The sequence below is a fragment of the Centruroides sculpturatus genome, unplaced genomic scaffold, assembly GCF_000671375.1.
Source record: "Centruroides sculpturatus isolate CEXI.00-Female unplaced genomic scaffold, Cexi_2.0 scaffold231, whole genome shotgun sequence".
Taxonomy (NCBI): domain Eukaryota; kingdom Metazoa; phylum Arthropoda; class Arachnida; order Scorpiones; family Buthidae; genus Centruroides; species Centruroides sculpturatus.
Genome location: NW_019384443.1, coordinates 149,382 through 162,316, shown reverse-complemented (window position 1 = coordinate 162,316; position 12,935 = coordinate 149,382). Strand labels below are relative to the sequence as shown.

Here is a 12,935-nt window from a genome sequence, read left to right as displayed (position 1 = left end):
TATATAAGGCCTTTTCTGCCTCTACACTAGTTGGTTTCAGTGTTATCAAATAATGATAAATCAAAGATAAGTTTTCACCTCTGACTTCCCCACTTTCATAAACAGCCATTTCCTTTTTTAATAACTTATCATAATCCTTCTCAGTACTAATTTCTTTCCGTTTCATGAAGTTTTCTTTCTCACGCTTTAGTTGCATCTCTAATTCTTGTTCCAATGTGAAATTCAGGAAATCTGAGTTATCTGGATCATTGTTTTCCACCTCCGTAATATCCTCTGCCATTGCTGCTGGTTCCACTAAATATGTATTTACACGATTCAGCATATTTATCATTACATTTTTTTCGGCATGTGAAACATAAAGCTTTCTAACTTTTTGGTCATACTTCTTCGGGTTCTGTATGTAAATCAGCATCCCTGTGACCTCGGTAAGACGCCGTTCTCTGATTATTTTGCGGAGTGCCTCGGAAAGGTTGGCACTCAAGATTGTGTTCTGGCTTTTTAGTTTGTCTAAGACAAATTTCAGGGTTGTGTCAGCAGTTATCAAACTCGACTCTTATGCAGAGAGATTCTTCGGCCAGTTTAAACTGCGATTGTTCCGTCACGTCTTTCATTGACGTTACAACCGACCGTAAATTAGAATTATGCACCAGGACTAGGATAGGAGTTACTTATTTTATTTAGGGTGAAGGCACTTTATTTAGCGAGAGCGGAAAGTCAACTGGCAATTAGATTAGCAGAGGTAAAAGGGCGGGCGGTGCGGTGTAGAGAGGGGATATAGCACGTGCCGCACTGAACGGCAACGTCGCTCTCGCCACCGAGCGATAGTGCACGTAGCAAAGCGGCAAGGCCGACAATGTGAAGTTTTGCGCCATTATTTAGAAAGTTAACTGTGTATTTGCGGATCCGCAGCGCTGGATCCAGCAACCTGGTGCTAAATCCAACAGGCCGAAAAATGTGCTGGATCCAGCTGGATTGCTGGATGAGGGATCCAGCAATTGCAATCCCTAGTGCCAAGCTACTGAAAAACCGATTATATAGAGAAAGCAATATNTTTATCAATTTAAAGTAAAATATATCAAATTAAATAATATAATATAATATAAAATTTCATTAAATCAATTTTATTTTTAGAACTTTATCAAAATACATATCGTGGTTGCAGTACTTATCCTGGTTTCGATATTCTAACGAAGCGTTAATGGTAGTGCAATGGGAAAATGTTCATAACATTAGTAAGTATTTATTGTATAATACCTTAAAATTACGTATAAATTATTTAAAAAAAATACGAAATGTCCATTTAGAGCCATCATTTGTTTGTTTTCTGTAACTAAATGGAATATGGCGTTAAATTGAGGAGTACGAAACAATCAAAATTATAGATATTGTCTGTACATTAGAGTTCGAAAGTATCTGAACTAGTGATAAATGTTATTTACAATGCATACTGTACAATTAAGGGTTTTCAGATACGGAGTTCGTGAGTATTTGTTTGTTCTCTTTATACAAGAAATCTATCAGTTGATATCTTATTAATTTATAGGGTAAGAACACTACAGACCCTCTAAGTTTTCTCCTGGCCGGTAGAAAAATCCCTACTACCACTACCATTGATACTTAACAAACATTCTTCAACAATACAGCATAAGTCAAGTAGAATTTTGTATTCTGGCCATCAATTTCCATTAGAAATTTATGCGATTCTAATTGTAAACTTGATCTCGGCCGTATTCAAATGTCTAGTATAGTTTTAGAATCATTTTTATCTCATGAGAAATTCGCTAGCTCTTCTTCACAAATATATGTAATAAATTGTATTTGAAGCTTTTAAATTAAGGGATATTTATAAAAATTTATGCACACGATTCATTAGATAGAAATTTTTTAAATGTCTATACGTTATTTCATAATAATTTAGTTATAAAATTCTTTCATTTTTAGCTTGTTCCTCAAGGAAAGATATTCCTTGTGTTAGAGAAGGTGTCGAAGTAATTGAAGAACTTGGTTTCAGTAGAGTGAGTAACGTTTTACGTTGATAAATACATGTCGTATTGTATCGACTTGTCCGATCCCCTTTATCTCTCCATCCCCTCGACCTTTAACCACAAAAATTTAATAGCATCAATGACTCTAATAAAGAAATCTCCCCGAAAAATTTCAGAAATTTTCGACAAATAACACAGGAGTTATTAAGCTTAGAATGGGAGTGAACAAAATCGTGCCCTCTCTCACACACACGTACACGCAAACTTTAATAGAGGAATGTGTCCATAAGTTCGAAGCAATACGGCATCAGTCGAATGAGTTATATTTAAGCTATTGTGTTTTATTAATACATAATTTAAAATATTTACAGGACGAAAATGAATGGAACTTTATCTGCCTGTTTATATTATATATTGCTTTTCATTTGATGGGATTAATTGCTTTAATTTTGAGATCTAAAAAGAAATAATAATCATGAATGTTTGTAGCTAATATATTTTTACATTTGTTAATTAGTACAAAGTTTAATAAATTTATTTAGTTTAAATATAATTGTGTTCCAAATTAATTATAAATTAAGCAAGTAAGATCGCTTTAACTCGTACTTCACTACATCTCTGCTCAATTAGTATTGTTCAGTTTGCTGAACGTGGTGAATGATTCTGAGTAAATGAGAAAGAATATGACACGAACTTAATATATTTTATATCTTACACAAGTTTACATATCACAAAGAATTCAAATATACAGTACAAAATGTGTACAAACGTTGATAGAACTAAAGCTGTGTTATTACAGTTACGTGTTTTTATCTCGTTCATTGTGTTAACATGTTAAACATTTCAAACATAGCATCAAAGGTTTCATTTCTCTTGAATTTAATGTTACAAATCTTCTGTTTTTCACTTGCAATTTCCATTAACGTGGAAGAAATGAACAGAGTGCACTTATCACCTATGGAAATTAAATAAACTTCAAGATTATTATTGTTATTATTATTGAAAGTTACAGTAATGTTAGTGAGATAGAAATAGAGAAAATAATCAAAAATAAAATACACGTGTTATATTTTTACTTTATGAAAACAAAGAGGGTCTTTTAACATGCCCAACGATGGCAAAGATTGGAACTATCGTTGTGTGTTTTGCTGTACGTTCATCAATCAAATCGTTATCCTTTGAGTTGCGTGGAGAAATAACTCAGTAATTTCAATGCGTTAATTAGATTTGAAAATGTCGAAAGATTGGCACATAATATTTTAGGAGTAACGATTGAATCAGATCATTCTGTCATAGAGGCAGAATAGAATGCCACTTGGAAAGTCCTATTTCTTTCCTTTAATTGAAACAAATAATAACGTGACATAAATATTAATTATTAGAACGCAGGAAAGAGTAATTCTTTTATCCACTGGAAGTATCAGTACCCAATTGCTGCATATACAACCTTCTATAATTAGCATTAATGCTAAATTAAAGACACTTAGAATGCAGAATATTTCGAGAAAATTAATGTATAAAGAATAAAGTGTGCATCGTCTGTTGTTTAATTTATTTGTCTGGATCATTGTACAGTACAAACATGAAATGTTTACAAACATTTATTTTGTAGAATTTGTTTTATGTAATACTAGCATTATTATAATTGGTTATAATAATGCGGGTATTATATACGACCCCCACAATGAAAAGGCCAGGTGATGAGAGATGGGCCTGACATATCGGATACAGACAACACTCGAATATTTTTTGGAAATTTCCGAATTCTATATATTTAAAATGTAAACATTTCAATTAATTACATATGTAATTACATTGCATAAATGGGGTGCTGTTGCCTCCTGCACACTTGCCTAAATCCTTCCCCGTAGGACCACGAAAGGTTTGCCGTTTGCAATACGAGACGGAGCCAGATAAAGTATCTTGCATGGACACTTGACACTTCTTAACCATCACACAAAAAATTCATAATTAAAGTTCAATTAGAGATTATTTACTTTTATTCTACACTTAAAGAAGTATTTGGTATAATTAAGTGCATTAATGAAACAGAAGAATATAAGATAGATAATGCGTATTATATATAATTAGATATAAAATATTCCATATATTTGTTTTGTATGATGCATATATCTCACGCTTAGTTAAATATTTGCTTAGTTAAGTGCAAAACATTGTCTTTGTATTCTGAATTTCATGTCTTCCAGGCGATTTCGTACGAAGTTACGGCAAAAGTACCATGGTAGACCAAGAGTAAAAACATAAACATGTCACGAACCTTGCCTTCTTCTCTATCTGATATATAATATTACAATCAGTTTGGTCACAATATGATAAACCAAGTGTGATACATCTTAAGTGAGATGCCCCACTTGCTTACTATTCTTCTGTAATAAATATTCTGCTCTCACTAGCGATCTGTTATAATTGAGAGGTTTGTACAGCAATGTAGTGTAATTAATTCTAGCAAATTATAACACTGGTACCTCAGACGTTTTCAAACGTTCTCAAAAGTTCTGTGTCTCAAACTTTACGATTTTAATTGCCAAATTGACTTATTTGTTAAAGAGATCCTTCGGCTGGCGATTGATTAATTATCGAAAAGAGTTATCGTTTCCCGGGATGAGAACCCAAGGAATGGATTTTGGGAAGCGAGTGTTCAGGATTTATCATTACGTTATTTATAACGTATACGCATGGTATGTAAATGAGTGAATGCGACTATTCTATTATTGTTCAAATTTGTGTTAGTTGGTTAGTTATTGTGCGCTAGAAGGGTGGTATTAATTCTGTGCGTGTTTTAAATTATTGTGTAAAATCATCAGTTTGACAGATTAATACCTCTAAATATCAAAACGCTTTCCTTTTATTTTATAGATGCATTCTAGGCTTTCCACTAGGTGAACAATATTTTTATCACACACACCGACAATATAACCGAATCGTATTCATTATATGATTGAATTTTATGTGAATGGCGAATTTCACTTTGTCGGTTCTCTGCTACATTCTCATTTTATAGATGACATTCGGCAATTTTAATGTTCTCTGTAATTAATTCACAAGAAATGTCCATTGTTTTTTCATATATTTGTTCAGGATGGTTGTTTGCTTATAGATTTGATGAATATTAATATAAGTTTTCACTTATTATAGTGTATGAGCAGTATAGAAATTTGTACAGTATTTACTTCTGTATTTAAGACAGCCTATGTATAACCACTGTCTAGATTTCACGAGGAATCAAAGAATAATGTTTTGCTCTGTAAAAAATGCCCTTTGCATCGTCGGAATATTCATGCTTTTCATCGATGTTGTCTTTGCTCCATCAAAAGCTACTATTTTCTTGAAGACTTGCAGGGCAAAGACCCGCAAATGGCTTGTTTTTTTGTAAGTTATTCTTCAAGTTTGGGCCTGAAATCGAAATAGAAAGGAACTGCTTTTTCCTATTTTGAGTCATCCTTCTGAAACATCTAGCTTTGGCAATGGGCGATGTCGTAAGGCACTACCGGTTTGGTATTTCATGATTGCTATTGACTTGGCCCAAGAGTTAGCTTTTTCCCATCAAAATCCTGTGATCTGACACGGAATGAAAAGAAGAATCACTGGGTTCCCAATGTTTTTCCGACTCAACACTTTCACGTCATCTTGTGCTCCGCCCTTTTACACTGAATCGTAAGACTCGATTGTCCCTGGAATAGGAGAGACAGATTTGTCTGCAACTGCGGGAGCTGGTTCAGAACAATATTGACAATGATTTCTGGTGGAGTTTGTTGTGGCACAGAAAAACGTTACAAATGCAAGTAGATACTCTATTCATCAATTATAAACGTTGTGTTACTAATTCTATGCAATCAGTCGGCCTATTATTTAGTTTTTCACGCAGAATTTTCACGTTCCTATTATCCGTATGCATATAATATAAGCTATACTCCAGACGTTAACTTAGATAAATGAATAATATATAATGTATATTCAACAGTAATGATTCAAGGACCGTGGTTTGTGATTATTTACATTCGCAAATTAGTTATGCTATAATGAATTTTGTTCGATGTACTGATTATTCAACACATTACATAATAATTGTTAAGTTATGGCAATGCAACAATTAGGCGCTCTTCCTAGAAGAAATGCCTTCCGGGAGGTCTTTTTGAAAGGTAAATGGCCTGTATTAAGGCTACAAACGTGAAGAAAACCCGGAAAACTCCACGTGGCTATCCCGTCCAGACGAGGGGCGAACCCACGACCGAATTCCCAGTTTTTAGGGAACGGAACCGCTTTGCAATTGGAAGACCTCTGCAGATGTGACAAATGATAGGTTTAATCACCAAATAATCACCGAAATTTAACATCATAACGCTCCTTATACACAAGCTACCACGCCAAGTATTGTTCCTTAATCGTAATTCACCCCGAGAAATTAAAAATAAACAATTAAATAAATAAAAAAAACAACACGTTGTCATGTAAATTTTCAAAGTTGAATTACTATAACACATTGTTATCCGGCTGCAGAATAGTCAATTAAAGAGGGTGGGAAATACTAATTCACAACAATTTCCCCAAAATTAAGTCATAAGTAAACCACTGTTTATATTTTAATATACTTTATTTAAATCAATTTTTAAAAAATTAATAAAATAATTTACACTATCGAATACGCTTTTTTACAGTAACTACTACATTTTTTCTGTGTTGACTTTTATAACTTTTTAACCAGTTTACAATATCATTGGCCCGCTTGATGACTACATAAAAGGTTACCGAGTGCATCGAAACTAATAATAAACTATACGGATGATCCCAGCTTAGTTCTGTACTAGGAGGGAAATATGTTATCCTATAAATGAAAAATTCATATTATAGACACACACAGAATATTAATTAATAAATCATTCAAAATACTACTTACAATATCAATTCTGATAATGCTAAATAGAAGAGCGAAAATGAAAAGAAGAAGAATAGAACGACCATTGATACTTTACGATGAGGTACAGATTGAAAATTTCTAGCAAATGACGGGAAATAATACAATACAATTAAGCATACGGAGATCTGCAAGTAATCATAACTTATTTATTAAATTATCAGTACGTTAAAAATCATAATTAAAGTATAATTATTGAAGACCTTACCATATTAGGTACTATACCAAAGAAACGTGCAATGAGAAATATTAAAAAAATTAAATATAATTTTAAAAATTCTTTCCTATAAATCATTTTATATACAGTAATATAATATTAAAAGTTAAAAAATAAAGATTTAGAAAGAACTTACTTCATGCATTTATAATATTCCCTTTCACCCTCATAAAATNGCAGAATTTTCACGTTCCTATTATCCGTATGCATATAATATAAGCTATACTCCAGACGTTAACTTAGATAAATGAATAATATATAATGTATATTCAACAGTAATGATCCAAGGACCGTGGATTGTGATTATTTACATTCGCAAATTAGTTATGCTATAATGAATTTTGTTCGATGTACTGATTATTCAACACATTACATAATAATTGTTAAGTTATGGCAATGCAACAATTAGGCGCTCTTCCTAGAAGAAATGCCTTCCGGGAGGTCTTTTTGAAAGGTAAATGGCCTGTATTAAGGCTACAAACGTGAAGAAAACCCGGAAAACTCCACGTGGCTATCCCGTCCAGACGAGGGGCGAACCCACGACCGAATTCCCAGTTTTTAGGGAACGGAACCGCTTTGCAATTGGAAGACCTCTGCAGATGTGACAAATGATAGGTTTAATCACCAAATAATCACCGAAATTTAACATCATAACGCTCCTTATACACAAGCTACCACGCCAAGTATTGTTCCTTAATCGTAATTCACCCCGAGAAATTAAAAATAAACAATTAAATAAATAAAAAAAACAACACGTTGTCACGTAAATTTTCAAAGTTGAATTACTATAACACATTGTTATCCGGCTGCAGAATAGTCAATTAAAGAGGGTGGGAAATACTAATTCACAACAATTTCCCCAAAATTAAGTCATAAAGTGAACCACTGTTTATATTTTAATATACTTTATTTAAATCAATTTTTAAAAAATTAATAAAATAATTTACACTATCGAATACGCTTTTTTACAGTAACTACTACATTTTTTCTGTGTTGACTTTTATAACTTTTTAACCAGTTTACAATATCATTGGCCCGCTTGATGACTACATAAAAGGTTACCGAGTGCATCGAAACTAATAATAAACTATACGGATGATCCCAGGTTAGTTCTGTACTAGGAGGGAAATATGTTATCCTATAAATGAAAAATTCATATTATAGACACACACAGAATATTAATTAATAATTCAAAATACTACTTACAATATCAATTCTGATAATGCTAAATAGAAGAGCGAAAATGAAAAGAAGAAGAATAGAACGAGCAGTGATACTTTACGATGAGGTACAGATTGAAAATTTCTAGCAAATGACGGGAAATAATACAATACAATTAAGCATACGGAGAGCTGCAAGTAATCATAACTTATTTATTAAATTATCATTACGTTATAAATCATAATTAAAGTATAATTATTGAAGACCTTACCATATTAGGGACTATACCAAAGAAACGTGCAATGAGAAATATTAAAAAAATTAAATACACTTTTAAAAATTCTTTCCTATAAATCATTTTATATACAGTAATATAATATTAAAAGTTAAAAAATAAATATTTAGAAAAAACTTACTTCATGCATTTATAATATTCCCTTTCCCCTATTCGTTAATGATTGAGACAACGATATGCAAATTAGAATTTTATATTCTGATTTATTTTAATTGTGTTTTAAAATTAATTTTAATAAAAATTAATAAAATTTATTTTAAACAATTAAAATTTAATCATAAATCAAATTTTTTTATGAATAAATATTTTACAAACTTTTTATAATATATTATGGAAAAAAGCGGCAGTTTTTTTTATTTACCCAATTTAAAAATTTTTAAATCCTTTGCATTAAAAGATATACGTACAAATTACAAAATAATGAACATTAAAAATTACAAAGACACTTCCAGAAAACATTACCAATTTTCACAATGCAAAATTCATCAAAAACCAGGTTCCAAGCTACTGAAAAACCGATTATATAGAGAAAGTAATATAAAAACACACGGTAAAAAATTTATGCAATAACAATAAAATCAAAGGTTGTTTGCTTACAGCATTTCTGAATCCATTCTGATACTTTTTAACTTGTACACTTTGTAATTTATGACTATATTAACTCTGTATTTCACATACCAATTCGTTATTCATTTTATATCTTCTGATCACGGCAATATAAAACGTTTAATAAATAAAATATTACACCTGAAAGAAAGTCGAACTCTTTCCATTTAATTAACACATCAGTTTACGAGACTTATTATTATTTGTATCAATATCCATAAATTAAAAAATAGAAAAAAATAAAGAAAATCTGTAAATGCCTGTAAAAATGACAAATAAGTGACAAACCCACAATTATGTGCTGCTAATAAATCATAAAATATACTTCAGTATAATATAAATATTTCGTGTGTGTTGCATTAGACATATAAAATATTAGTATATCAAAAATATATTAAATATTTTATATTATGAAGTAAAATAACAAAAAAACAATTCCACATGCAAGTAATAGATAAAATCCTACTATCCGTCGGACCACATTACAGCGCTCCGACACTCCAAATGTTGTCGCAGTCAAGGTATGTATATATCTGTCGTTATTTGGACCCTCCTCTGACCCGTCGGACCGCATTACAGCGCTCCGACACTCCAAATGTTGTCGCAGTCAAGGTATGTATATATCTGTCGTTATTTGTTTCCTTCTCTAACTCGTCGCCGATCGTTATCGATATTGATCAATGTGTATTTGTATATTATTACGACTAGGTAATTTATTTTAAGTATAGTTTATATGTAATTGAATTGTATTGTTGAATTTTTTTTTATATGCGGTCCTTATGCCAAAGTGGTATTTTTGATCCGTAGCAACTGACTTAGCTGCTGCTTATCAAAAATGTGTAATGTGTTTGTGATAAAATATGAAATTATGATTATATATTTTATTNCGCAAAAAAAATAACTAAAATTAATTTTTATTCTATTTACACCTATAATTATTTCACTAAACATTATTATAATTATCTCACAACACAAACACGTGTGACATGTAATAGGTCATGTATAATGCAAACCATCTGAGATTGTTGTATTTCATAAATGAATACAATAGTATGAAGTACTTCTTTAAGAGTAATTTCAAAGCAACAAATCAGTGATAAACTTTCGATTACGTGTTTTTCGTTCATTGGTATAACGATTGTTAATGACCCCTTCAAGATACTTTGTCCGTCTCCTTCTCATTGGTTACATGAAAAATGTGCAGACCTATCCAATGATTTTACAAGAGAAGGATCACGACGAGCGCAAAAAGGGTATCTAAAACATTCCAGAAATTTGGAGCAAACTATAAAAGGTAGTAAATACTTTTATAAGGCATATCGTATTAATATGTGTGGGAGCTCTTATTTGTTAAAGAGACCCTACGGCTGGCGATTGATTAATTATCAAAAAAAGTTATCGTTTCCCGGGATGAGGACCCAAGGGATGGATTTTGGGAAGCGAGTGTTCAAAATTTATCATTACGTTATTTATAACGTATACGCATGGTATGTAAATGAGTGAATGCGACTATTCTATTATTGTTCAAATTTGTACTAGGTGGTTAGTTATTGTGTGCTAGAAGGGTGGTATTAATTTTGTGCGTGTTTTAAATTATTGTGTAAAATCATCAGTTTGACAGATTAATACCTCTAAATATCAAAACGCTTTCCTTTTATTTTATAGATGCATTCTAGGCTTTCCACTAAGTGAACAATATTTTTATCACACACACCGACAATATAACCGAATCGTATTCATTATATGATTGAATTTTATGTGAATGGCGAATTTCACTTTGTCGGTTCTCTGCTACATTCTCATNTTTCCCTAATTAATATATAATACTGTACAGACGATAGCAAACTCAATTTAGCCGCCTAAACTCTCCGTAGCGTGGCGCAGGGCGGAGGAAAGTAGTTCGGCTGCTCATCCACTATTGGTCCAGATTCTACCAATCTTGTCGCGACACGAGTCGGCGACGACGTTTTAGGAGTTCCTTTATACGAATATTGTTACAATTTTTTCGCTACGTTATAGGAATTTCCGTTATAGGAACTCACGTTATAGGGGGTCGAATGTATAGAAATTTGTATTTATTTCTGTATTTAAGACTTAGCCTATGTATAATCACTGCCTCTAGATTTCACAAGAAATCGAAGAATAATGTTTTGCTCTTGTAAAAAAATGCCCTTTGATCGTCGGAATCTTCATGCTTTTCATCGATGTTATCTTTGCTCCATCAAAGGCTACTATTTTCTTGAAGACTTGAAGGGCGAAGACCCGCAAATGGCTTGTTTTTTTGTAAGTTATTCTTCAAGTTTGGGCCTGAAATCGAAATAGAAAGGAACTGCTTTTTCCTATTTTGAGTCATCCTTCTGAAACATCTAGCTTTGGCAATGGGCGATGTCGTAAGGCACTACCGGTTTGGTATTTCATGATTGCTATTGACTTGGCCCAAGAGTTAGCTTTTTCCCATCAAAATCCTGTGATCTGACACGGAATGAAAAGAAGAATCACTGGGTTCCCAATGTTTCTCCGACTCAACACTTTCACGTCATCTTGTGTTCCGCCCTTTTACACTGAGCCGTAAGACTCGATTATCTGTCTCTCCTGAAATAGGAGAGACAGATTTGTCTGCAACTGCGGGTGCTGGTTCAGAACAATATTGACAATGATTTCTGGTGGATTTTCTTGTGGCCCAGAAAGACGTTACAAATGAAAGTAGATAATCCATTCATCAATTCTAAACGTTGTTTATGCTTCTAACACAATAAAGTGCTATAAATTAAAACACTTGGCGGGTTTTCTCATCTTTATTTAGTCAACTAAATAAAGATGAGAAAACCCGCCAAGTGTCTTAATTTATAGCACTTTATTGTGTTAGAAGCATAAACAAATTGTAAAGCACGGTTTCATATCATCAAAATCTAAACGTTGTGTTACTAATTCTATGCAATCAGTTGTCCTATTATTCAGTTTTTCACGCAGAATTTTCACGTTCCTATTATCCGTATGAATATAATATAAGCTATACTCCAGACGTTAACTTAGATAAATGAATAATATATAATGTATATTCAACAGTAATGATCCAAGGACCGTGGTTTGTGATTATTTACATTCGCAAATTAGTTATGCTATAATGAATTTTGTTCGATGTACTGATTATTCAACACATTACATAATAATTGTTAAGTTATGGCAATGCAACAATTAGGCGCTCTTCCTAGAAGAAATGCCTTCCGGGAGGTCTTTTTGAAAGGTAAATGGCCTGTATTAAGGCTACAAACGTGAAGAAAACCCGGAAAACTCCACGTGGCTATCCCGTCCAGACGAGGGGCGAACCCACGACCGAATTCCCAGTTTTTAGGGAACGGAACCGCTTTGCAATTGGAAGACCTCTGCAGATGTGACAAATGATAGGTTTAATCACCAAATAATCACCGAAATTTAACATCATAACGCTCCTTATACACAAGCTACCACGCCAAGTATTGTTCCTTAATCGTAATTCACCCCGAGAAATTAAAAATAAACAATTAAATAAATAAAAAAAACAACACGTTGTCACGTAAATTTTCAAAGTTGAATTACTATAACACATTGTTATCCGGCTGCAGAATAGTCAATTAAAGAGGGTGGGAAATACTAATTCACAACAATTTCCCCAAAATTAAGTCATAAAGTGAACCACTGTTTATATTTTAATATACTTTATTTAAATCAATTTTTAAAAAATCAATAAAATAATTTACA

The 12,935-nt window shown here is 32.3% G+C and overlaps 1 protein-coding gene and 1 long non-coding RNA gene across 2 annotated transcripts; one reads left to right on the top strand and one right to left on the bottom strand.

The window, feature by feature from the left end:
* Positions 1–1,051: 1,051 nt before the first annotated feature.
* On the top strand, positions 1,052–2,496 carry LOC111620219. Its single transcript, XR_002755876.1, has 4 exons — positions 1,052–1,065; positions 1,132–1,232; positions 1,942–2,015; positions 2,357–2,496. It is a non-coding gene; the product is annotated as an uncharacterized LOC111620219 (long non-coding RNA).
* Positions 2,497–6,638: 4,142 nt separating this feature from the next.
* LOC111620243 lies at positions 6,639–7,265 on the bottom strand. Its single transcript, XM_023362140.1, has 3 exons — positions 7,127–7,265; positions 6,901–7,046; positions 6,639–6,828 (listed from the first exon to the last, which is right to left on the bottom strand). The coding sequence occupies exons 1-3, from the start codon at positions 7,211–7,213 to the stop codon at positions 6,639–6,641; spliced, it is 423 nt and encodes a 140-aa protein (XP_023217908.1). The 5' UTR covers positions 7,214–7,265.
* Positions 7,266–12,935: the final 5,670 nt, after the last annotated feature.

Excerpts from the sequence above, each read along its gene's own strand:
- LOC111620243 (XM_023362140.1), bottom strand. The coding sequence starts at position 7,213 with ATGATTTATAGGAAAGAATTTTTAAAATTATATTTAATTTTTTTAATA. Across the intron at positions 7,047-7,126 it reads TTGGTATAGTACCTAATATG|ATCTCCGTATGCTTAATTGT; the intron begins GTAAGGTCTTCA and ends GATTACTTGCAG. Across the intron at positions 6,829-6,900 it reads GCATTATCAGAATTGATATT|GATAACATATTTCCCTCCTA; the intron begins GTAAGTAGTATT and ends TTTCATTTATAG.